We start from the raw sequence: 26,780 nt of genomic DNA, 5'->3' as shown, positions 1-26,780 counted from the left end.
CTATTTTTAGAATTGGGAGAAAGTTTGTGGACTAGATGATAGAGATTTGTATAAATCCAGTTTATAAGAAAGAAAACTGATTTAGACAAGACTTCGGAAAGAAGACAGTTCTTTCAAGCATGTAAGAGAATACATAAAGATCATTAGCATAAAAATAAATCAATGCACGGCTATTGAGTAGCTGTTTCAGAGCTGTTATATTTCAGAATAGTGTTTTTATAAATGTATATATGTCAGAATGTACTTCCCTATTAAAATGAAGAAATTAACAGTGGCTAAAGGAAAGTGTGCAAAGCCACCTTAAAAATTGGATCTCAGTCAGAGTTGGCCTCATAAACTGTGAGCCACAGAGATTATTTTTTTTTTTTTGTTATGCACCAAGAGCCTTGGCATATTCACTGCTCACATTACATGCAAATTTATTCTGTTTTGTGTAATTCAGTCACAGCTAAATACCTGTGTTGGCTAAAGTGATTTTGATATTAAGTTCCAGTTTGCTTTGGAGATGTGTGGGATTTTAAAATTTTCTTGTTATTTGATGGTTTATAGGTCTGTATTTTTCTTGTTTTAGCCCCAAATATCAAAGGCTTGGACAAGAGACAATCAAAATAGGGATGTGTTTGAGCAAGATTTCTCTATATTAGGTGTATAAACTTTAGAAAATATGCTACTTAAGTTAATTCAGCTAATGTTGGTTTAATTTTCTGTCAAGCACTGTGATGTTGTTGGAAAGGGCAGGGGAAAGCATTTAGGAATCTTCTGGTAATAATGACTGGATAGTGCTTTCACTGTTCCAGAAAGCAGTGGTTTGGGGACTGGGGTCCATGGTTGTGGTGGTGGGTTTTCTTTTGCCGTTTTTTAAAGAGTTTGGGATGTTTGGAAAGTGCTGATAGTGGAACAAGCTGTTTGGAGCAAGTGGAAAGCCTAGGTTCATGGTCTTTTTCTGATATCTTTTATGGGCTTTTCACAGTAAAGCTGGCTTAAAGAAGTTGCAATTTAAAGGTTAGAGATTGAAAACAGAAAATGAAACTTAGAATATTCTTAGTGTAAGCTTCTATGTATTCTGTTAGTAGTGACCTACTGTCTGAAAAGAGGAAACCAAGAATACACAAGCCAGAAGCTGAAAAAATTTGACCCTGAAATCATATTATATCCTAGTAGCTAGAGTGACTGAAAATGTTACTGATTCTCATCAATCTGTTACATTTGCTTTTTGCAGAAGTTTGAAAGGATAGAGGTCTTCTCTTGAGAGGAATTTGTGTATACCTCTCAGAAGAAAGTATTCTCTTCAGCATAGGTGAAGAGGAAATGAGACTAAGATTCTTCTGGCCTTGAAATCTGCGGATATGAATATGTATCCTTTTCCTTCTTTGGTCCATGAACATTTAAAGTTTGACTAATAGCTATTATAATAAGCCCTCAGGGCTTCAGTTGCCTATAGGCTCAGGAAGAAATTATTTTCCATATGTGTAATGTGGCTTCTTGGCTGCTGATTTGTGCAGTGGCAGAACATGCTGTGACAGCTGAAATGCTTCCTACCCCAGATATTATGTTGTGCCCCTCTTGTAGCAGTCGCCAGTCATGGGGCAGGGATGACTGAAATAGCACAGGCAAGAGTTGTTAATTTGCTGCATTTTACTATTCCAGAGTGTTAAAGTATTGGCTACAGTGTTAGACTGGTAATGGACCATGATGGTATCAGCTTAAGCTTTGGGAAGAAGTTTTCCCAAGGGAAATTGTTAGGGACTTAGCAGAACACAGTCATCTTCCTCTGTAGCATGGGGAATGGTTCACCTAATAAAGCATGCCCAAGTGATCTCATGCTTAATTACTTACAGTGACTTTGCACATTGGTAATAACCTATTGTCTATTGGTGACATAGGTATTTTGTGTAAAAGGACACTAAAAGCTGGTTTTGGGCTTGCATTGCAAAGTTTGTGAACTTGCTTAGTTCAGGTAGCACAAATGCAGAAGATGAGCAACTGCTTCTAATTCTGGAATGGGTAAAAAAGGACCCACAAGGGCACTGTCAGCATTTCACTTTGAAGAAAACTTTGTCCTCTCTGTGGTCCATGTTGGATGGTTTGAGAGCTGCTCTTAAAGGGATTCGGGTGACTCTTTATGACTCGGCAGTGGAGGTTTTTTAAAATGTAATTAGTTTTGCCTCATTTGAATGAGGTGGCTTGTTGTTTCATCCCGAATTGAGAGTCTGAGAAGCCAGTTGCAAAAACAAGCTTTCATCTCATGAAGGTATATGTATTTATTTGCCATTTCCTTGCTTTGATGAAATAACCAGTAAAGAGAAACGCTTGAAAGGCTTGATAGTTAGTCTAAACCAAAATGAAAGGTATAACCACAGCAACTTCATCACCACCTCGGTTGAGATGTGTCTGCTGTAAAATGGACAGCAGCCAGACTTTGCAGTGCATCTGACTCCACCTGGCACTGTCATCCGCTCTCTGAAAACATTTCTTAAATGATATAGTGATGAATAACACTTCTATTTAACAGTGTTTTCCACTCAAAATGTTCTGTAACATCTGTTGCTTTGTTCATAACTTGTTGTAAAGATGGAATAATTAAAGAGTGGCTGGAAAAGTGTTTGTAGTTTACAGAAGGTCTGCCTGAATTCAAGATGCTTGGGTAGAAAGCTTGGGCTAATTTCTAGGGGCTTCAGTGCGTATTATCCTTGTGAAAGAATTGTTGCTGCTTTCTGCTCTTTGTACTGATGGTGCATTGCATTTAAATCGGGGGGAAAACGCCTCAGAAATACTAAGAATTTGTGATTAGATGAAATAGCCTTTTATGCTTTGCTGGTTGTTAATAGATCATTTATATAAAAAGTTGTTTTCTAATGACTTTTTTTTGTTTGTGCCTAATGCTACAATCAAATGCTGTGTACTCTCTATTTCCAAACTAGAGACCTAGATAGCAATAGAATGCCACAAAGTCCAACTTCAGAGGTGCAATTCCTTTTGATTAATGGGAAGGTTTGCTTGTATCTATAATTTTTAAAATTGTGATTGCTCAACTTCCAATTTATCAAATACATGAGAAAACATAATTTCATTCTGTATTTCTCCCCGAGTTAAAAATTGAGAATTTTCCCTCTGTTCTAGTTAATCTGTAATTTGGTGTTCTTGTGCAGAGGATAAGCATGACACTTCTGTGAAATCACAATTAACTGTCATACTCTGCATTTTAACCTAACGTGTCAAAGTTTCATTTTCTTACATCTTGCACTGCAATACACTTAGCCTTTATTTCAGTGATTTTAAAACCAAAATTCAACGATTAAATTAATGTCTTGCATCATTTGTATTGCCAGTTAAATTAAGAAGAATTCACTTTTTCTTTGGTCTGGCATTAAACTTCAAACTGGCAGACCTATTCCAGTAATTTAATTTTTAAAAGCCCAGAATTTCATAAACTGTAGGACTTGATTTTCTAACAGTTCTTCAAATCGTGTTTTGGTTTGTTTGGTTTTTTTGGTTTTTTTTTTTTTAAGTCTCTTGCCCTATGTTCTGTATAGCTCTTCAGTATAAATGATTGACCAAACTCCTGATTCTTGGATCAAGGATTGATTTTTGTTTGTTTTGAGTAACATTAAGGAAGTAGCAATAAGCACACACAAAAAAGTAGTAACTATTGCTGACACTCCTGACTGGGACTTCTCATGGCACTGTACATATTGCAGTGTCAGTGTAAATATTGCAGGACGTGTTGTTTATGAGCTCCCCCTTTCTCTATGGTGATTCTCACACTCCACCTGAGCTGGGCTTTCTCAGCTTGTGCACATTAGGGTTGTGTGGTATGGTAGCTTGAAAAGTAATTGTAGAAAACTTGGTTGTTTGGGGATCTTTTAAATTCGTTTCAGGGTTTTTGCATGCTAAAAGACTTTTGGAGATGACAGCAGCAATCTTTGTCTTATATTAACTTTTACTTTGGGTCATATGAAAGCAAGGTTGTGGAGTTTGTGCCATTAAGGTGAAGGTATTGAAATGTGTGGGGAAGTCAGGGATGCAGAATGGGGTTTGCAAACAGTGATGTGTTAAGTGGCATAGTGAGTTTTGGATACTGAGTCAGGTATCACCAAAGCAGCCAGTGAGGAAATGTTTAGGACAAATAAATGTCAAAGCTAATGTTTCTCCATGTGGTAGGTGCCTTTACCAAGAGTGCTTTTTGTTTTCTAAAAGTACTGACTTTTTTTTTATTTAAAGCATCATAGAATGGCATTGTTGGTGATGTCATAATAAACAAAGCTTCAAAGTGAGAGATAAAGGTCTAAGTCTCCTTTTTCAAACTGGGATTCAAAATCCATCTTCCAGAAGCAAATAGTGTACTTCTGTGTACTGGGAAATCTTTAATTTCTTCCTGTAGAAGTTGCTCCTCTTTGTGGAAAGAGGAATGTTGTCACTCTCTACTTCATCTAGTACGAATGGTACATGGTAAAGACAGTCATGCATAAAGGACATAGGAGTTATTTTCAGAATTTTTTTTTTAATACAATTTTCTCCTTTGAGATTGCTGCTGCATTTCATTCTAAAGACCTCCTTTGTTTGTGTGTGTCTAGGTGAGTAGATTTTTTGGGAAAAATGTAGAACTCTTTGAACCTTTCTTTCCTCTTTAAAACATACTCATTCTTGTATAGTTTATTATATTTTACAGGAAGGGCAGTGCTGTTATTCTTTGTCTTTAGAAGAAAGTTGCATTCCCTACATTTTAAGAGGAATTGAAAAACAATTGCCTGACCAAACATGTAGAGGAAATGAATGGAGTGTTTGAGGATCCTATATTTGACTGAGGCATGAACTTTTCATGGAGTTTAGTCTTATGGTACAAACACTTCTAAACTGTTTCAAATTTTACTATGTTCCTGTCAAGCTGGAGAGGATTGTTGCCATGCCAAGGATTAGGCTGCAGTGTGAAGGAGGCTTTCCAGATGTACAGTAAAGATTATTGGTGTGTAAATAAAACAGAAATTCTGTTTGTGTCTGAACTCTTTGTGGGCTTAGATGTATTAAACTCATTTGTTCAGGTTCCCAGCCTGTCATATTTATTCAAGTATGGGGTTGGCTTGGTACAGTCACTCTTTTTTGAGACCTTAGAAGTTGTTCCCTTTGGAGTTTAGCATTTTTAAGGTAAAAGACTAATTTGCTAAGAGTGGTGCTTCTCAAGCAAAGTTAGTGACACAGACTTGTATTTGTTATTTTGGTAGATTATGCATTATTATTTTGGTTTGTCATAGCTCTGTCTACAAAAATAAGATGTTTAATTTTTTGTTTCTGATTTAGTAACAAAATGGGTTTTTGTTACATTACTTAGTTTTTTGTTTTTCTTTGCAGCTTTCATCCAGTCGGATGGCATAATAGAAATGCTACGTTTTGATGAAGGAGACCTATTGCAGGTACGTAGTCACAGTAAATCATCTGATCCAGCAGTGTTGCATCTTTTTGATAACTGCTTTTTGAACTCATGGGTTTGTGGAGTTCTGAAAACAAGCAAGCATTAAGCTCAAGTCCACAGAACCTTTGAACTTTCTAGTTGCTTTCAACAGTATGGTTCAGTGTGGCCAGAGGTTCTGGTTCCTTGATGTTTTGTGTTGGGAAAACTCGTGGGGTTTACCGCAGGTTCTCTCGCAGGTAGTTCTTTCTTTCTCAGAAAAATTGGGGGATACTTTGTGTTTAAGGCTCATCTTGATCTAGAGTTGAGATGCAATTGGCTAACTCTGCTGGAACTGCAAGTGTTGCAAGATTCCCAAACCTAAAGGCAGTTCTTGGGACCAAGTTACCACTGGGTTGAAAGAAATTCTAATTACTGCAGTGAAGCAATTACTGTTGAAAATAGTTGTTTTGCATGTTTGATGTTGCCATTCCTGTCAGTTCTCTTTTGGTCTGAGTCAAAACAGGAAAAAAGTTGATTTTAAAGAATATATGCTGAAATTTTGAGATGGTGCTAGTAGCTAGGATGACATACATAGCAACATGGCTTGATACTAGAGCTGCATAGGTGTGAAGTTCTATTGACTAGGATTTCATATGCATTTATTTTGTGGATTGCATGTATGATGAGAATATTTTTCTTAAAATTCCTTGATGGTAATAGTCTACTACTTGAAAGGGAGCAGAGGAGTTACCAGAGCAGTTCTTGATTTATAATTTCTATCTCCTGTGTAGTTGAGAAAAGTCAGTATATGCATCAACATATTGCACGTTTCAGATCTATGATGTTGCCTTTTTTGTTTTTTCCCTGCCTACTAGGTTGTTTAGGTTCATTTTTTTCTTCAGTCCTTGGTCCTTAATGTAACTCAGGAATATCTTACTGTAGATGTTAAGACTGTAATGTCCAAAAGTAAGATACTCCAAAATTATGTAAGCTGGTTACAGGAAACATTGCCGTTAAAAACAAATAAGAAACCCCCACTACAAACCCCTCAAAAAACCCTCCCAAACCCAAACACCCTACCAAACAAGCAAACAAAAAGGCCTCAGGTTCTTCATTAGCCAGTTGTTCAGCTGTCATGTGCTAAACATATTCTCATAGTAGTAGATATCTGTGTATAGGTTTATATTTGGATGTGTAGAGTAGAGTGGTAGAAGTTTTCCATATAGTGGTTACCGTTTCAATTATTAAAGCTTTCAACTGTGAATATTTCTTTAACTTGCTTGAAGATACCACATATCACCACAAATAGAAGGAAAAAAACCCACAAGACTGTTTATTTTCTTTTACATACTCTACTAGAACACATTTCGTTTAATAAAATCAACGTATATCATTGGCCCAGTGTTTAAGGTAAAGATGATAGATGATGGGTAGTTGCATTCACTCATCTGTAGTTTAAGTGTTCCTTTATCACCAGGATTATTTTTTAAAGCTAGTTCAAATTAATCATTAACATCTGTAATTATCTTACTTATTTTAGCACTATATTAACCACGAGTTCTTAGACTAGAAAGTAATGGTACTGCTGTGAGCCACTTAATAAGTCATATCAAGATGGGAAAGTAAAACAATTGTTAATTATACTAACCATTGCAAGATGTAGAAATATTATGGTGGAACAAATTCAAGCAATTCTGCATTGGGCTGCCACTCAATATGCTGCTGAATGTTTTATTTAAAAGAAAACAAGTGAGACAAAACTTCTGATAAGTGGTTTGTATGTTTTATGTTATGATTGTGGCTCTTAAGCCAAACATACCTACATAAGTGAAACCACTTCCTTTTAATACAAAGGATAGCATATATTGTTTTCTCTAGCTTGCAAATTATTTGGGTATTTTCATGTAGATATTAATATGGTGACATCTTGTGACTCCTTCCTGGAATTAAAAAAAAGGCAATTACACTGTTGTGAAACTAGACTTATGTCTTGTGAACAGCAGTCTACTAAAGTTTTAAACCTACTGTGACGTCACTGACTGTTTCTCTTTTCACCTTTCCATAAGCTTTCACAAATGGCTGTTGTTTGTTACAAATACTATGATGTAGTGGTAAATCAGTATTGTCTAATGTTATGTCACCTTCAAACAAATGGTTTGGGCTTTTTTAAATATGAAAAATAACCAATTCAGTACATAAAGTGATTAATAATCATTGTGGTATCAAAGCCATCTCCACTCTTGGTTTATCTCCACTTCCCCCAAGAATCTGATATCTTTAGAGCAGAGACAAGCTTTTTCTTGTTAGAAAGTTGCTTTACAAGTTAAGTAAATCAAATGCCAAGCCTTGAATAATTATATTTTTAGGGATTCCTCCACTTCCTTCCAGTTAGTGTGAACCGTCTTGATACTGGTTTTTGGTACTAATTTGGAATATGTACCGTTGGTAAAATATTCCTTATGTCTTTCAATCACACTTTAGGAATTCCATTGTAAAAAATGAATGTGTTGAAAAGTTTGACTTGACCAGTCTTACTGAAAACCTCTATTTATTGAAAGAGAATAAATCTTTAAATATTTAAGTAGAAAGCTTTTCATTGGTAAAAATAAACTGACAATGGAAATTTCATGAGCTCATGCTACTGGATAACTAGCAAAAGTAGAGACTGTACTCTGTGGGTGTGGACTTAGAGTTTGTGGTTTAGAAAGTGCTATACTGTGTAGTTCAACCTTCTGAGAAAAGTGAGAAAACCTTCTGTTCTTTAGCATATGTGTTCAGATTAAAGGTCTATATCTAAATAAATTTATGCTAGTTCTGCCTTTGGATTAAATAAAAATAATGAGGGAATTTCTTAATTCTGTCTATTCACATGAATTGGTCCCTTTAAGAGCTCAACTTTTTGAACTCTTCAAATAATTCATTTAGATTCTGAATATAGGGTAAGAATAGTATTAATGTAAATGCAATGTAGGGTTTGAGTTTTTTTCAATAGCAGGTTGTTTGCAGATGTCTGTATAGTTGTTTGTCACTTCAGAGTCATAGACTTGGTTGATTTTAAAGGACCTTGGGAGATCATGTATTCATTTTTCAGGTGGTGTTGTGTGTAGATGGGCTATGCCTGACAGGTGCTTGACTCTTCTGTTCTTAAAAGATGTAGAGAAGTATGTAAGTTTCATGCCTAAGCTGGTTTTACTGATGCTTTTTTCTCAAGGGCATGTGTACTTGGATTTTTTGTTAGGTTGTTTTACCTCTTCATCATGATAATTTTGTGCTGAAATCTACCTGTAGCTTCTTCATGCAAGTTTTTTACAACACTCAATTTACTGGGTTTTTATTTGTCACTACTGGAAGTGTAGCATTTATTTGAGACATTGTGCTGAGAGAGAGGACAGAGTAGTTCTTTCCCTGTCTAGTAACGCTTGTTTTAGTAATGCCAAAATGAGTAGTAAGTTTTTAAGAGCATTTTGTTTGCTGATATAGTTTGTATTTCACTGTGCTTTCCTAGCACATTGTTTTCTTTAGTGTGCTATCAGTTATTCCCTTCCCAGTTTTACATTTAAGCTCTCCTTCAGCTGAACTTAGCTACGTCAGTGTCAGGCCATCCCATCCATGTGTTGTCCTGATTATTTGAACCCTTGTCCAGACCTGACAGATGCTTCACGTCTCTGACAGTGATGTCATCTGCAACTATTAGGAGAGCTGAAATAAACTACAACTGTTACTTTTAATAATTTGTCCTTTCATGTTAAGCCAACATACTAGCTCACTTTTTGAGGACTTTACTTTGAAAAATGAATGGTAAAGGAAAATTTATTTTTCGGAGCAAAGTTTTCTTTTTTTTATTTTTAGGTAATAAATGACTTTCCCTGGTCCTTCTATTTGTCATTAGAGCTTTTGCCTTGGATATCTAATGTTCTTCTGGACAGTGTAGTTGAGACCACTGTTTTTTAGAGTGATTAAATTTTATATTTTTTTTAATTCAGACTGTTTGAAAAGTACTTCTCTTTTTGTAGTAGTATTTTTAAAGTAGTGTATTGCTAAAATGAGAAAGGAAAGTGGTAAGACTTTTCAAATTATCTTACTGTGAATCTGCCGCAATAATCATAAGTGTTTACAACCATTTTTTACAGGTAAATTCCTAGAAATTATTTTACTGATAATTACTGGTGTGCAGAATAGCTGAAATACTGGGAATAAAGAAAGCCTGTGTGCTTATATATACTTATTACATATTTGTTCATAAATTGCTGTAAACTGCTTGTTACAGAGGCTGATAGTGAGAATTGCAATGGTCCTACATGACAAAGAGACAGGATCTTAATATGACTTGCAGTGGCTTCTGAAGACATGGAACCGAATTACCTTTGTAGGACTCAGCTCTGTTGGTCTCTTACTGGTGGAAGTTTAGTATTTTCTGCATGATCTCTACTTCATTCTCAGTGGTGCAGCAAAGAATTCTCTTAACATAAGTGGCAAGCTTTCAGTTCTGGTGTATCAGCAATAGTGTTTTCAGGGAGTGAAGTCTAAGTGTATTTTTTAATAAACTCAAATTTTCATATTGTATGTAAATCCATTTTTTCATATTTTATATTCATTAATTCATTCATTAATTTTGATATTGTATAAAAATCATTTTTTGAAGGGATTTGATGTGATCTCCATTGTTATTTCTGTAGCCAAAGTGTTAAGAATACAGGCTCGTAGGTGTGCAGTAAAGTGGCTGGACCATTGACCTTGATGGGTGTATGCTACAGGACAGAGTTCAGCTGGCAGTTTGTTACCTGTGATGGAGCTTGGAACTGAGGACAGCATTGCTCGGTGTTGTCCTTAGCCGCCTGGTTGGTGGCACGGAGAGTACTCTCAGGGAGTTTAGAGATGATACCCAACTGGCCAAGGAAGGCAAGGCTGCTGTTCAGAGGGCTTTCAGCAGGCTGACAGGAACCTCGTGGCCTTCAGCTCAGACAAATGCAAGGCCTGCACCTGAGAGGGAACAACAGGATGGGCTGGGCCGTGGCAGCAGCACTGCAGAAAAGACATAGGGGGTTCTGGAAGAGAACAGGTTGAACACAAGTTGTCCATGTGCTGTTGTAGCGAAGACAACTGCCAGCCTTCTGAATTGTGAACAAACGTGGACCCAGAAGATAAAGGGTGTGATTTTTCCCCCTCCTGTGGGACTGCAGCTGAGTATTGTGTCCAGTCTGGGCTACCCAGTGTGAGGAAGGCACTGACATACTGGAGCAGACACAGCAGAGTAATACAGGGTGGTCAGGGCCTGGAAGGCTTCTCATGTTAGGATATAGTTTTTTCAGCTATTAGGAGAAAAGACCAAGAGGAAAACTGATTTTTGAATTAACACGAACCAGATTTTTCCTGTATGCCATGGAAGGATGAGAAGCTTTGGACACAGACTCCCATGCAAGAAAAAAAAAACTTTTAAACTTGAGGATGTTCAAACACTGGACCAATTTATTAAAAGAAGTTGAATTTCTGTCTTTTGAGATCCCCAAAACATGGTGCCGTGTGTGACTTTATAACGGAGTAAGAGCCATCCTAGTTCATTGCTGTGGCTTGTGAGCAGCTGAAGTTCTTCTGCTTCTTGTACTGGAAGAGTTGCCATCCCCAGGCTTTAGATTAAAAATAATTGGTGCCCAGGAGTGACTGTTGTAAAGCCAGTGTCAACAGCATGTGTTACATCAGCTACAGTCAGGTGATGAGGTTTTATTTCCTTATGTGAGTTTGTGTCACGAAAAACCATGGCAAGAATGGCTTCAGTCCACTTTCAGCCACCTTTCAGATTACAGCATTAGTTTTTTCATTACCTTAAGCGAGATATAACTCATTAATTAAGTTTATTTTAATTATAATAATTATTAGCATAGAGCTCATGAAGATTTAAGAACAATGAAGATTTAAGCTGCCATTTATGTATCACTTTTGTAGCTATCTCTCAACATACAGTTGCAAGCAGCACATACCTCTTCTACAAGAAGGAACCAGCCTTACTATGAAATAGTGAGATGTAAAATGTTCTGAGTCTTTAGGACTGGAACAATCTTTAAATTGGTGTGGCTAATCTCTTGTGTAGGAATATAGAAAACTTTGGTTGTTGAGAATTTTGTTAATATTAAGGAAATCTATTTGGTGTTGGAAATCCCTGGTCTTGAACCCCAAGAGGGTCTGCCTCCTTGCATTGCCCCAAATGTCCTTGTTGAAGACTTCTTAGCTCTTGTTTAGTTGCTTAAACATAGATAACCAGTGCTATTTGAGATGTCCTGGGCATCTACATGGACCTGGCATATGTGGCACAGGGTGTAGGAGAAACTGTGTCCTTCTGGATGTCAGTCTGGGAGCAGGCAGGCTGCCCTAGGACGTTTATCTCAAGTGGCAGCAGATGCTTATGTTTAGATGACTGAATGTAGTGCTAGGTAATATGACCTCTTATCAAGAAGTGAAGAATAGCTATTATAACAAATAGTGAGACATTAAAATTAACTTGTTGGTTGTGACTGTTTGTTTGTTTAGTGGGATTTTTTGTTTTTATGTTCTGGCTGGGGCTAACAGCCATGAGTATTTAATTCGAGACGGCCTTCAGGCTGTGAGATATGGATTTTGATTCTCCATGTATGCAAGATTATTGTCTGGTGTCTTCCACAATTATACTGAGTTTTTAAAGTGTGCTTTGAGGTACAGATTCTCCATGAAATCTGTCTTGAGAATATAACCCTGTGGAGAGAAACTATTCCTAAGTCTTGAAACCATGGTGTTGGCTGACTGCCTTATAATTTTCTAGCTCACTGTGTGCAAGTTTTCTCAAGATCTTTATACTGAAATCTCTTGTTTTATAGTTTAATCCTACTAGGGTTATATAAGAGATTAAATTAAGGCATGATACTGTTAGGAGCAACAGCCTAAATGTTATCTGCTGTCTTTGAATTAAAAACAAAATAAAAAAAGAATTGTCTATCTTCAAGTCTTGAACACAGCCTTTTGGGTGAAAGGATCATAAATGCCCAGTACTGGTAAAAGGGATGATTTTTCCTTTTCTCTCTTTTCCCCCGCTCAGTTGTATATTTCTGCTGTTCCTTTTGTGCTGAAGTTAGGTTTTGTTGTTAGGGATTTGGATTGGGAAATTAATCCAATTGAAGGGTTTTTTTTCCTGTAACTTATCTTATTATCTGTCTTGAAATATTAATAGTGTACACATGCATTGTACTTCCTGATCTGTACGTGTCAATATTTTTTTTATTTCTAATGCTTCTTCAGTACAGATAAGATTTAATAAATGTTTCATATAAATCATATTTTGCTCATTCTGCTCTTTCAGAATGTACCCTTTAGAAGAAAAGATGAAGCTGTATTTTTTAAAAAGCATAGTTATATTTCTCTGTTATTAAGCAAAGCCTATACACTAAATAGTGGATTGATCAGGTACATGGCTTTAGTTCCTGACAGTTTTGTGCAGTCACAGAGGAAAAATAGCAGGCCAGACTGCAGTACAATAGGTCCAAATTACACCTGGAGATCAATTTTTTTTTTTTAAAGTGTTTAGGACTTGTAACTGAACATAGTTGTATGTTTTTGTTTACTGCATGACTTGAAAGATTGACCTGTAATAAAAAGAGAGGTAATTATAGAAACTGCCACATGAGATTTATTTTTGGTTTAGTTCCATGATGCTATAGTTGCTGAAGTTGGTATGCTATTTCTTTGCTCTTGATTGACATTGATCCAAAAAATGAACTTTAAAAACCCCAGCAAAGTCCACACAACAAAATACACACAAAAACAATGAAACAGAGTAAAAAGCAAGCAGCTCCTGCTCAAAAAAACAGAAGTGTAATTAAAATGAATTTATAATATTGCTTGTGTTTAATGGACATCTGAGAGCTAAAACTAGCCTTTTTCTTGTAAGCATGAATCTTTGATGGATTTTTGCTCTTAAATATATCTCAGAAATACCAATCTTAGCAGAGCGATTTATGATTTTAAACCCAATCTACAGATATTCGACTTAATATTTTCATAGCAAATCACTAATTGCAGAACATAGGGGAAAACCTTGCATGTGCAGTCAGATAATTCAACTCCCAGCAGTTAACTACAGCCATGGCAATGTAGTACTTGCACTTTTTTCAGTTATGAGTATTTCCATTGCTTTCTGGAATTAAATTTGATCTCCACTGCCCTCTGTCTAAAAGCTGGCCTGGGTGGAATCTTAGACTGAGTCTAATATTAGTGGTATTGACAACCAATTATGATGCTTAAGAGTACATATAACTAACAACTTTCTGTATGAAATTATTAAATACTTAATAGAACGTGCTGTCTTGTTAGAGCCAAAGCTAGTTGTCAAGGATGGGACAGGGCTGGTAATATCTATTTTAGTTGCCTTGTCATAGGATCTGAATCTGTTAGTTCCATCATCTGACTGTCAGGTAGCTGCTGGTAACTTAATTATGTGCTTTAGTTATGTTTTGAAAGAGAAAATCCTTCCTTGTTGAAATAAATGTTTTATTTAATTTTTGTGATTAGTGTGCTTTAAAGGACATTGGTAAGGATTACAAAGTTTTATATACAGTTTTGTATATCTGTTAATTTCACAGAGTAAGTCCAGTTGTTGTGGTTTAACTACAGCTGGAAGCTCAGCCTCACACAGCTGCTTGCTCTGTTTCCCCCATGGGAGGGGATGGGGGAAGGGAATCTGAGGTGTAAAAGTGAGAAAACTTGTGGAATAAGATGAAGACACTTTAGGAGGTAAACCAAAATAAAGAAATCACAGAATTATAATCTCAGAATATTCTGAGTTGGAAGGGACCACAAGGATCAACAAGTCAAACTCTTGGCCCTGCACAGGACATCCCCAAGATTCACACCATGTGCTTGAGAGCATTGTCCAAACACTTCTTAAATGCCTATTTCTGTGCTAAACCACCCTCTGGGTGAAGAACCTTTTCCTAAAATTGAACCTAAATTTCCCAGACACATGCTGTCACAGAAGTCATATACCCACCATCCTTATCTCAAGCCATGAGTGTTCTCATGGTTGCATTGAGAAAATAATGTGTGTCAGTTTGAAACTGGAAGGTTTGCCTTTGTCTTTCCAGTCTGAGGAAAATATAAGGTATGGAAGGAAAAGATCTGCCTTTTTGTGTTGAAGTTCTTTAGATTTCATAGCTAATTAACTTGTTAATTAGCAGTACTTCCTAAAAAGTGTTAGATAGAAAACATTTTGTACCTTAAGCATTCATGACTTAACTAAAACTGATTTTAAATTTCTTCCTTCTTCATTTTAATTTAATTTCTCTTACAGTCTGTTGTAAATTGTTTTAGAGTAGTAAGTATTTACCTATATCTTACAGGAAATAGAAAAAGGAGTGTGGCATCAGAACTTAAGAAGCTGAACTAAAAGCTTATCAGTATATGAGTAGTATACCTTAGCTAGGAGAACATGGAAAGATGTGTAAGCTTTTTTTTTTCTATTCAGTAAATTAATGGTTTAAATGAAGATTAAGAAATGGACTGGTTTCCTAATTACAGTACTAACATAGAAGGTATATTTAAAGGAAAGCTTGCTGACTTTCAAATTACACTAACATAGCATAAAACAACTTTGCTTGTTTTTTAGTCTTTTCTTCACTGAGGAGAAACTGCACTGATTATTGTGTACTATAGAATGTAATTTCATGTGAACCCTGTCCTTCAGCAAGGCAGTCTGGCTCCCTATATCAGAGATTGTGAACAAACAAAAAAAAAATCTAAAGAAAGCTCTGTATTGCCTTTCAAAATTGCAAATAAATCCTCAAGTTACAAACAGATTAGCTTTGTTTTACAATGGTAAATAATTCACTTCCAGCTTTCTTTAGTTTGATGTGAACTGGAGGGTGAGTAAACCAAATAACTTCATTTTAAATCTGGAACACTACCTAAATTTACAATCCAGAATTGATCCTTGACACAAACGTTAATGTTTGTAGACTCAGTGATTTAATAGGAGTAATTATAAAATTTCCAAAAAGTGTCTCCAAATAGCAAAATCAAATTCCTCTAATAAAAGAACGTGTATTTTAAGTAAAGACAATTTTGAAGGAACTATTTTTAAAAATACTTTTAGCTTAGAAAAAAAGAAAGATACAAAGTGTAATTTTTAGATGAAATAGAAATCAATGAAGTGTCCAGCAAAAGGGAGTTGATTTTTAGTTCTGAAATGAGATACAAGTTTGCATTCCCCTTGCAAGCAAGTGACATCGTTGTACTAGAGGCGAACTGGTCAAGGTGCACTGTGGACTTCATCAGACCTGTGAGCTTTTTTCCCCCACTCTCAGGAGATAAGTATTCTGGTTGGCCATGAAATGTCTTTAAGAGGACAACTAAAATCCTCAGTTTGATCTCCAAATCCTGTGGGAAGACAGAAGTTTCCAAGTCTGGTATGCTTTAACATTAGCGGTGTCAGAAGGACGCTGCACGCACAGGCTTCTAATCCAGTTGGTGCTTCTTAGGCAGGAGTAAACTAATGGGAGTCCCTGGACAACCTAACCTCCTTGTTTGCAGGTAATTAACTGAAATGTCCAGCAGAGTGGAAGGAAGGGTATGAATAACAGAGGCTAGAAGATCATTAGCAGAGAAGGAGGAGATGGTGTTTCCTAGTTAAATGGAGATTATAGCCTTCTTTGTTTTCTAGGTGGTAAATTACATCAATGAGGTAATTGGCGGGCTATTTCTTGTTTTATATGCTTTTCCTTGTAGATTGTTTCATACATCTATCTATGCTAGGTTTTTCCTTTGCTCCATACAGTGTTATCATTTCCTGGATTTTTTCTTCTCTCAGTTTTTAGGTTGTTAAGTTGCTGCTTGTTTTGTAGTTTCTGGGCATTACTACTACAGTTCTTGTCCAAGGCCAAACTTAATTTCTCTAATTGGAAAAAGCCAATTTACATTTTCTACTCCAGTTCAGAGCTTCTCCTTTTGTTTTCAAGCTCTGATTTACTCACTTGTTGCAGTTGCCAGGTTGTTAAGTTGGGGTTTTTTCCTTGCTGGTGGTATAATGCTGTTGGCCTCTTAAACTAAATTTTTTTTTTTTTCTTTTACAGACTGAGACAACTTTAGGCCTCAGTTCATATCAACAGAAAAGGTAAGCATCTTTCTAAAAGTTTAATACAGACTTTAATAATAAGATTTGTGGTACTTTTCATAAGAGTAGTAACATTTTAATGTAAAAAAGATCAAATAAAAACCATGATATTTTTTCCAATTATTTTTCTCATACAGAGGAAATGAAACTAAAATGAGATAGTTTTTAATATTGAACAGCTCAGTCATAGAATGGTTTGGATTGGCAGGGACCTTGAAGATAAGGTAGTTCCATCCCTCTGCCATGAGCTGGGTTCCTGTCCCTCACTATCCTATCAATAAAGAATTCCTTCCTAATATCCCATCTAAACCTTCCCTCTTTCAGTTTAAAGCCCTTTCTTTCTGGTCCTAGTACTAAATGACCTTGTGAAAAGTCCCACTCCACCTCTATTGTAGCCTGTTTTGGGTACTGGAAGGTGCTCTAAGGTCACCTCAGAGCCTTCTCTTCGTCAGGCTGAGCAGCCCCAGCTCTCCCAACTGTCTTTGTAGGAGAGGTGCTTTGTCCTTCTGATCATCTTTATGGCCCTTCTTGAGGAAGAAGCTTCACATGTGGAATAAAAAACTGAAGAATTCTTTGATTCATTTTGTAATTTTTACCACAGAGTAATTCTGGGTAATTAAAGTGAAAGTCCGCTTGTAGATTTTTTATAAAAGTAATTTTTCTGTAGTTTCTTTTATTGATGAGAAAGTTTGCCTACTTGAAAAATTCTTGATGTACTCTTTGAGGAAAAACTTGATGTTATTTTTGATAGATTCTTCCCTGCATTCCTTTGTGCCATCATAAAGTCATTAAGGTTGGAAGAGACCTCCAAGATCACCAACTCCTACCTTCAGCCATGTGCCACCATGCCCACTAAGCCATATCACAGAGTTTGTCATCTACTCAATTTGTGATGGTGATGTCACCACTTCCCTAGGGAGGCTGTTACAGTACTTAACCACATGATGATTTTTTTCTGAATATCCAACCTGAATCTCCCTGGCACAGCTTGAGGCCATTTCCTCCTGTTCTGTCTCTGGTTGCCTGGGAGGAGTCTGACCCCTACATGGCTACAATCTCCTGTCAGGTGGTTGTGGAGAGCAGTGAGGTCACCTCTGAGCCTCCTTTTCTCCAGACTAGACAACCCATGACCCTGTGCTGTCCTCTCCTGTCTTGAAGACATAATTTATTACTGAATAGTTTGCCATGTATGATACCTGACAAGGAAAATAAGTGGCCTCTTTTTTCTCTGGTCTTTAATTTTTCTCTGAAGAATCATCAGATACTATTTTTTTTTGAATGAGTGCATTGAACAGTAATAATCAAGCTTGTTTCTTGGACAGTAGCATTCAGCAAGCTGTCATAGTGCATTTTCAGTAAATAGAGTTATGTTTTTTCCACAGCCTGTTTTCTGTTCCTTTTCAGGAAATCTAGTAAAAGAATTTTCCATTTTGAATGAGTTCCTCTTTTACACTGTGTATAGTTGCTTAATTGTGGGCTTAAGAGCCTTCTTTTTGCAAGTTTTGAAAAACCTGTGAAATCTCCAGCTGTGGACAGGAATGCAAACAGCTGTAGTTATGTGCTGCAGTATGTCAATCTGATTGTAAGTGTGAGAACATGAATTTGAACAAAAGAGAACAATGATTAGTGTATTTCTGTGTTTTGGATATAGCCAGACCTTATGGAGATTCTTTAAATGGAATAGTATCTTGTTTAAATCATGAAATCTCAGTGGCAGAAAGAAAGTGCCTATATTGGCATAGGTAGATTTGGTGCAGTATTGTTTCCCAGAAAACAACTGAATTTGGTGGTTCTTGTGATTGAGGCCATGGACTAGATTGCTTACAGGATTTTTTAAATTTTAATTTCTCAGTTAAGAAGATTGCTTTCTGTATTGGAAGACTTCAGTGTTCTAGACTGTATTCTGTTAAAACACTGGTTTAGATACCTGAAAATAAATAGTCTGTTCCACTTAAGTGTGCTAGCCTATTTGAAGTTCAGTCACAATGATGAAGGTTTGCATTGCAAAGTCTCTGATACCATGTTACATAGCAAATACCAAATTTGTTTTCTGTTTTTTCTGTTTTTCTCTCTCACTGCTGTTACTGGTTTTGCATGAATCTTTCCTTTAAGTCTTTTTCTTGGTGATTTTTTTCAATGGCGTTGCTAGAAACAATACATAACTTCTCTAGATGACTTGTCTTCCCTTGTCCTTATTAGAGATTATTTCTTCTTCTTGGTATAGCTTGCCACTATTTTTTCCCTCTTTAGGCAGTTTATTCAGTTCTCTGATCTACTTTTTAGCACTAAGTGGAAGGAGGGAAATGAGCTAGCAATGTAATTTGTTTTGTTCATGCCCATGGTCAGGTTACAGTGCATCTATTCAAGCTTCTCCCTGTTCTTTCCCCAGACACTCCCCCTTGGGAATTGCTGGCTTTGAACTTTGCCTGTTACGAGTGTGTTTTCCTGATACATGGTTAATATTGATATATCTGAGCCAGCTACTATCTGGGTAGTTTATAAAAAAATTCTTGCTAATCTCTTTATTCATCTGCATTTTTAGCAGCAGCTTCTGCCAGATACTGAAGTGGTCAATTGTTTTGTGGGAGTTCACTTTCTCACTGAACCTGTGATTAATACCCATATTTCTAAAAAAAATCTAGTTTTAAAAATTGAAATATCTCTTCTGATATATGCAGCTCAGCCTTATTTTTAAATATTAACAAGTTGTGGATGCACTCGGGTTACTTACAGAACATTTTTAGCTCAAGAAGTCTGCAATGGCTCTTTCGAGGATTCTGGCACAAAAAGTACCCACTGTGAAGCATTTGCCAATTTGTCATTTTAAGGTCCACAGAGTTATTTTTAGAGATGCTTTTATTTGATTTTGTGGTAATGGAAATAAAGTAGCAGCTTTCTAAGAGTTCTTGTTGCTAAATAAAATCATGAGAATTAAGTTGTTTCACAGCTTAATTCTGCTGTCTTTATTTCTTTACAATTTATGGCACAAGAGAGGAAATAAAACCCTTTAAACAACTGCTGACGTAATGTGGGAAAAATTACATGTGGAGTATGCTTAGATTTGAATTTTCTGCAGAAGCAATTAAAGATGTTACAGATAAGATTCCACAGAGCACACAACTCCTACAGAAATCCCAGAACAGCTAGAAAGGTAAAGTGAGGATACAGAGACACAGTTGCTGCCCAACTTTGCAGAAATCTTTAAATACTATATGTGACAAGCTTTTTCTTCATCTCCAAATGCAAAGATGTGCATTGATTATCTACCAATTGAGTGCCTAATACTCTGATAAACAGCAAAGCATTATGGAAGTGCTGAAGAATGTCCTTAAGCTAGAAGAATATTGTGGCTCAGCACAGATGGACGCCCATATCTGCTACAGTGTTTGCAGGCGTTGCTATTTTGACCATGTTTATGACAGCATGTGTGACAATTACTATTGAGACATGAAGATGCACTTCAGTGAGTTGCATGTGGGTAGCAGCAGTATCTTAGTTAGTAGTTGAGGTAAATATCCACTCAGATACAGCATGGATGGAACAGGGAGGATAATGATCCTGCTGGGGACTATGTGTAGCTCACTCTCAAGTCTCAGTTTTAAAATCAAAATTCTTGCAGAAGGAAAAAGATGTTGAGAACATTTAAATTACGGGTCCATAGGATTCCTGGCCAGTTCTTCGACTGCTGGCAGATATCTGCAGTCCTCTCTTCCAGTTGCATCTTTTCTTTTTCATGTTGTTCTTCTTGTCTTTAAAAGTTAGAAAGCTTGGAGGCATAGGGAAGGAAAAATGTTTAAATTGTGATATAAGACCGGGAGCCATATTTCTACATGCATACAACAGTAATTAACTTCATGTCATTATGCTGTAAAGTTGCCCTACCCATGGGTGTATCCAGCCTTCGGTGAGCAAGTGCCCAGCAGAGCAGAGACATTATCATAATTTCCTTGTCTGCTGCAAGTTGACTCATGCTGGGCCCTTCAGAAGACAAAGTTGGTGGATCCCTATATTGCTTGCTCCTGTTTGACTCTTATTACAGTTCTTACTTATATTGTAATAGTTGGCATTCATTATGATGTTGCTGCCTTTACCAAACTTTAACCAAATGTAACAAATTTAAAAAATCTGTGTTGGCCAGCTGGCTTACCAGGATAATATAGCTGTGTCCTGAGAAAATGTTGCCTGAACTTTTATGTGTATGTGGAGAATTAAGTATGTAATAATTAAATAATTAATTCTGGACAAGAATTAATTATTGTTCAAGTTAGGCCAAGTTACAAACACTTGACAGCGTTTTCAATACATTTGAAATAACTATATTATCACTATTGTAAATATTTTTAATATTTTTCCATAAAAGGAATTGTTATGTTATTCTGCCAATAATTATCAACACAAAAGAGGTGCTGTCTAACTGTTCAAAGTTTTAGTTTTGGAAGAAATGGACAGAATTATTTTTAAGATTGCTCTAAAATGAGTGGTTTCTGTTTAGCATTACCTTGACAATGGAGGTACAGGAGCTTTTTGACCTTTTTCATTTAGAAATGTCCTCTAAATGGTTTTTAAAATTAGACTGTAAACTCTGAAGACATACTAGTCACTTGTTTTATCCTTACGAAACCTAACTGCTAGTATAGTTTTCCAATTGTATTCTCCTACGTCCAGTGTCTCTGTAAACCTCATTCTGTTGAGTATTCGTTCTTCAGTTTGAGATTTGACTTTAGCCTTATAAGGTGTACCCAAGCACTCTCTTATTTGACAACTGTAATGTCTCACAGCCACACTTAATAGTAGCAAGAATTTTTTTTTTTTTTTTTTTTTTTTTTAGATCTAAATACAGTTTTTCCTATTGGTGTCTTCTTGTATTTTCACTTCTGTTGTACTGTGATCTGCAAACACGTGACATATGTGCACACACACATATTTAAGTATATACTAAGGCTGACTGGATGTACTAAGCCCACTCTTGTCCTGGTAGTGTTTTATTACTTTTATGTGGACAAAGCTGTTTTTAGTGACTGGGCTCTGTAGCATTGGACATGCTTTGACATCCAAACATAGAGCGCTTGAAATTGATTGGCATGCTGTGTATTATACTTGGAGTGTGAAGATTCAGTCTGAGTTTGAGTGAGTCATTGAGACAATGTAATTTTAATTTAAATGCTTTTGATTTGATTTTGATTAAAAGATACAATTAAGATTTCCTAGCCTATTCTTAAACTTTTACTCCTGTAAATAGCTTCCTTGTTGAAGTGGTTCTGAAGTATGGTAAGGCATCGGAATTTGATCAATAATTAGCTTTCCTGGAATTGCACTGGATGGAATTGGATTGATCTTTGCTCAAGGCCTCAGCTTTCATAAGACAAGCCACATGTGTGTGCTCCATTTCCTGGCTGCTCCTCCATGCTGAGGCAGGGCTGTGTAGTTCTGCATAGAACTGGGTTTGGGAAGTAGCTTTCCTTACCCAAGACAAGTGGCTGCAGCTCTGTCTTTGGATATCTAGGATTAATACAAAGTCAGGGAAAAAGGATCTAAACCAATAAGGCTGTTTTTATAACAGAAAAAAAAGCATTTGAAAAAAATAAAAACTGTTGGTCTTGCCATTCAGGAGCCATTGATCTTCTTCGTATTATTCTTTAGTCTTCCCCTTTCTTTCTTTATTTTTTTTATTTTGTTGTCTCCCTGTTTTGGTTTTTGTATGAATAGGGTTTTTACTCAGCTCAATTATAGTTACAGAGATGCTTAACTGTGGTCACAGTCACATCATTCTGAATAATAAAAAAATGTTTTGGTCAATGAAACCACCTTGTATATTTTCTTTTTGTTGTGGGTTAACTATTGTGCTCTATATAACTATACTGATAAAATAAGCAGTAGTAGAGAATGCTTCCAGGTATGATGTTGACTTCACTGCTGGATTGTTTGAGTGCTGTTTAAGTTTTGGCCTTCATCTACTAGAATTCTCCTAAAGAGTATCCAGGGGAAGGTCAGTGTAAGCAAAGCTAAGGAGTATTTCCAGAGCAGAGACATTGTCTTCTGGATATTGCAAGTTTTGAACCGTATTGGGTGTTTTCTCACATGTGGCCTCAGTAACTTCAAGTACATTCAAGATTGTTTATGTACTAGTGCAGAAGTAGCTGGAGAAGCTCAGGATGTGTATGTAAATTATTGTTACACATTGGACAATATCCAAAACATCTTTCATTGCAATGTTTGGACATTGCTATGAAAGATGACGTAAACCTTTTTAGTGTGTTGTTTCACTCAGCCATCATTATATAAAGGAGAGGTTTACACTTCAGTTATGTCCGTCTTCAAGATGTGTACTCTCACATAATCTTTCTTGGAGACACTGCATAATCATGTTGTAAAATTGCAATATTTTGACTGGACAAGTTTTTGTTTGTTTCTTCTTTTGAATTAATTGCTTTATTAGAATTAATGAATTTTGCTAAGAGAGGGCTATTTGAGATGGGAAGGGAGCAAAAATATGTCATTTAATAATATGTTTTACAGCATTTCAATTTTTTTTTGCAGTGTATCCCTGTATCGGGGAAATTGCCGACCTCTCCGGTTTGAGCCACCAATGCTGGACTTCCATGAACAGTAAGATGAAAAGTCTTTTGATCTATTTGGTTATGCAAATCAAAACAAAATGAAAAAAAACAACCAAACAAAAAAGCCCCAAAGCAAACAAACAAACCCCAAAAACCCTCCATCCACTGCAAAAAGCAAACAACAAATAACAAACAAAAACCCAGAAAATTAATAGGAACAGCATCTAAAGCTGGAAAAGGTTGTATACATAGATTGCATTATTAGATTGTAGGGGTAATTGACCTACACAGGGCTGCTGTACTCATTACCATGTAGTATTAAGTGACCTGTCAGCTGCTGTGTTTTTGATGATTTAGGTACTGGTACAGCTGCTCTGCAGAGTGGACAGTTTTAAGTCTTGAATGTAATGTTCTGAGATGAGATTATCCCTCTGCTTGAATATAACCTGTGTCAGTGAGCATGTACTCTAGCACATCAGTTTTACTAGGGCTTTGGTGGCAAAAAAACTGGCTGTGGATCTGCAATTATTAAAACACTAATGTTGAGTTGTGAAAATACAGCCTCAAGCAGAGCAAATAGCCTCCAGGAACTTAGCTCTGTGTTCTCTACCTTGTGACTGGTTGCTGTTTCCATTAAACAAAAGAAGGAAGGAATCCAGATGTTTCACCGATGTACCTGTTAGTTCTGAGAACTACTTCAGTCTTAACTTAACTTACCATGAACTGGTTACTGGTTATAGGTAGCTCCAATCCCTTTTCTTCCCAACAGTCAAAAGTGGTTCTGGAGTAGATGTTCATGGAGCTTCTGTGCATGATTGATACTAGAGCAATGCAAACTGTAGTGAAGGCATTTCAAACATTTGTTACCAGTTCAGCCTGGAAGAATGACAACAGCCCAGGTGTGCCTTAGCACAGCATTCCCTCTTCCATCCTCAGCCAGTGTGCTGCTGCTGGATGAAAGGCTGTTTCATTTACAGATAAGCCGCAGATTATTAATAAAAATGTAGTACCTCTTTCTTTTGGAAAGACTGTTGTGCAGTGTGGTGACTATGGAGTCACAAGGAAGCTCCTGTGTACTGACATGGTGCATACTTGTGGCTATCTGAAAGAGGAGAAGCCATAACTGTGTTCTGGTTGCACAGAGTAGCTTTCCAGAAATCACCTCTATACAAAAAAACCCCAGTGTAAATGTCACTAAATAACAAAGCTGTATGAAAATGCCTCATTTTACAGAACTTACTTGTACTCAGTCTAACAAAATTATGGCTTTACTTCCAATTAAAGACAGAGCAAGTTGCTCTGCCCTCATTTTCCTTCAAAATTTCTTTTAGCTTTTGATGTGTGATTTTGTTGTTTTTCTTCCTGATGTCAGTAACCAGTCCTAGGTAGGAGAATATTCAGTTTCTGAACTGAATAGCAAAATATCTCATGGTAAGCCCTACTCTACTGCTTCTCTGCTACAAGAAAAGTAGGCTATAGTTAATAAATTATTTTAGTGAGTGCAGTATGAATTCAAACTTACAGAGCAGTGTGCTTTTTGTTAGAGCTATTGTAAACTCACCAATTGATTTGAGTTTAGGTTAGTTTATTTTAAAAACTGTAGAAATTTTCAGTTCATAGTAATTCTAGACTTTGGTTTTGGGAATGTATTTTATACACCTTTTTCTATGAATAAATTTGATGCTCTCTGAGATATCTTTTAAAGGTTATCTAGCATTTGCCCGCTTATGCTTTGAAGAAAGCTACATGTGCTTTTTTGTTTTGTGGACTTCCAAAGATGATTTTTTCTCCCTTACTACAAGTAGATCTAAGACAGTACCATAAATACTTTAAGTCCTTCTACATCATATTTTGGCCTTTTACATAAGCTGTTCTGGTCAAAGCTAAAGCTACTAAAGAAATAGTATAAATCTAATACAGTGTTAAAAGCAGCACAGATCTCTTACTTGGGAATGGCTCTGTATGATACATGTAGACTGCACTGAGGGATTGCTGCCTTCAGGAACCTGTGTGTTAGATCTTGATTCATTGCGTGTTCCTTCATTGGTTTGGGTGGCTTTTTTTTTGGTAGCTCGTTTTTTGGTATATCATTAATAATCTTGTCATTTAGGTTATAGTCTCAGGCAGCAATCCTCTTGTGATTTATTAAAACTTAAAGAAGTTGCCAAAAGCAATTTTCAAAAAAGTTTAGATGTGGAGCCCCAAAGTTTAGTTTAAAATCTGTGAACCAACTCTGAGAAATGCTGAGTAACTCAGCCTTATGGTGGGAACAAGCTGCAGGTGCCAAGCACCTCGAAGTCAAATAATGCAGATTTAAACTTTTGAGTTTTTGCCTTTTAAATCAGACAGGGTTTTCACATTCAAATTCTAGTTTTTCTGTCTTTGTTATTAATGCATTTTATAAAAGGCATAAAATGTGTGTTTAGTTTCTGAATAAGTACTATACCCAAGGGGTGTTTTGTTAATAGGTAGCATGTAGCATATAGTAGAGCAAACTTGTTCCAAGTTCATGTTTATGCTGAGCTGTCAACATGTATCATACCTAGGCTAAAGAAAGATCTAATATTTATTTTCAGTTGTAAGTCAAACCATTCTTCCTGTGACATTTTGGTGTGCTACAAGTGTGTGGGTTTAATCAGTTGTTTCAAAAACATGTCAACTTAAACAGAAAGAATAGTTAATAAAAGTTACTTTATCTAATAATCTCAGAAAATCAAAACCAGCATTAAGTTGATAAATATGTGTTGTAGACACACTTCCTGTATTCCACCTGGAGATGAGATTACAATAATGGCCTTCTACTTCTGGTTTATAACAGTTGGAGTTTTTTTAATGCTGTTTTAATATAAAGCAAACCATATTCTATCACTTTGAAGGTAGTCCAGGTAATCTCACATTTATCAAAAGAAATGCATGCTGTATGTTAGGATATGCAAATCTTTAGCTCACTTGAAGAGATCCCAAATGTTCTCTGTATACATTAAGCCTCTGGGAATGGGATAGAACTGAGGCAGGTTCTCCCATAATACTGTGCCAGGGGACTACTTGATCTAAGTGTGGAATACTCATTTGGGTATTTAATGTGTAAGCCTCTTTCTTGTGTTTCTGAAGCATCACCAATATTTTTCTGAAACAAATTCTGCAACATTTTCAGTATCGGAGATTTAGAGCTTTAAAGAAAACAAGGAAAAAACCTTACACCTAAAGGCAGCTCCACAACTAGCTGGCTTTTTTTACCAGCATTCTGTTCCTTGTATTCTCTTCTAAACTGTTACTCTCCCCTGTTGTTAAATGGGAATAACTGAGGTGTTCTACAAACAGTAATCATCATGTTGTTCTCTGTAGCTTTGGGAGTTGCTTGCTCAGAAGTTATTTTGACAGAACAGTCATTATCTATATGACGTTCTCTGTTTAAAACAGGTCTTCCTATTAGAGATCTTATAGATTGCCACCTGGGGTGAAGGCTCAAGAATACTTTTACAGGGCAGTTTCCATTCAGTTCTTGCACCCATTTGTGGGAGTATGTGGATCTTCACAGATCTCAATACATTGCCTTCATCTTTGTTAATTCAGCTCTGACAGTATCATAAGTGAAGTTTAAGTTCTTTAACTAATTTTTTTTATAGAGGTACCTTATGATACTGGAGCACTTGTGTATTGAGTATTTTAGAATTCTACCACAATACAAGCTAGAACTTATCAAATTTTT

The 26,780-nt window shown here is 36.3% G+C and overlaps 1 protein-coding gene across 1 annotated transcript in view; it reads left to right on the top strand.

Moving 5' to 3' along the window:
- Positions 1-26,780, top strand: part of TMEM131 (transmembrane protein 131) — a 93,622-nt gene that overhangs the window by 14,045 nt on the left and 52,797 nt on the right. Inside the window, 3 exon segments of the mRNA XM_058045443.1 lie at positions 5,347-5,408; positions 16,474-16,514; positions 23,052-23,120. Coding sequence (XP_057901426.1) covers positions 5,376-5,408; positions 16,474-16,514; positions 23,052-23,120 — 143 coding nt within the window. The 5' untranslated portion in view covers positions 5,347-5,375.

This window comes from Melospiza georgiana, chromosome 2 (genome assembly GCF_028018845.1).
Source record: "Melospiza georgiana isolate bMelGeo1 chromosome 2, bMelGeo1.pri, whole genome shotgun sequence".
In the NCBI taxonomy this organism is placed as follows: domain Eukaryota; kingdom Metazoa; phylum Chordata; class Aves; order Passeriformes; family Passerellidae; genus Melospiza; species Melospiza georgiana.
This window is presented reverse-complemented; position numbering and strand designations above follow the sequence as displayed.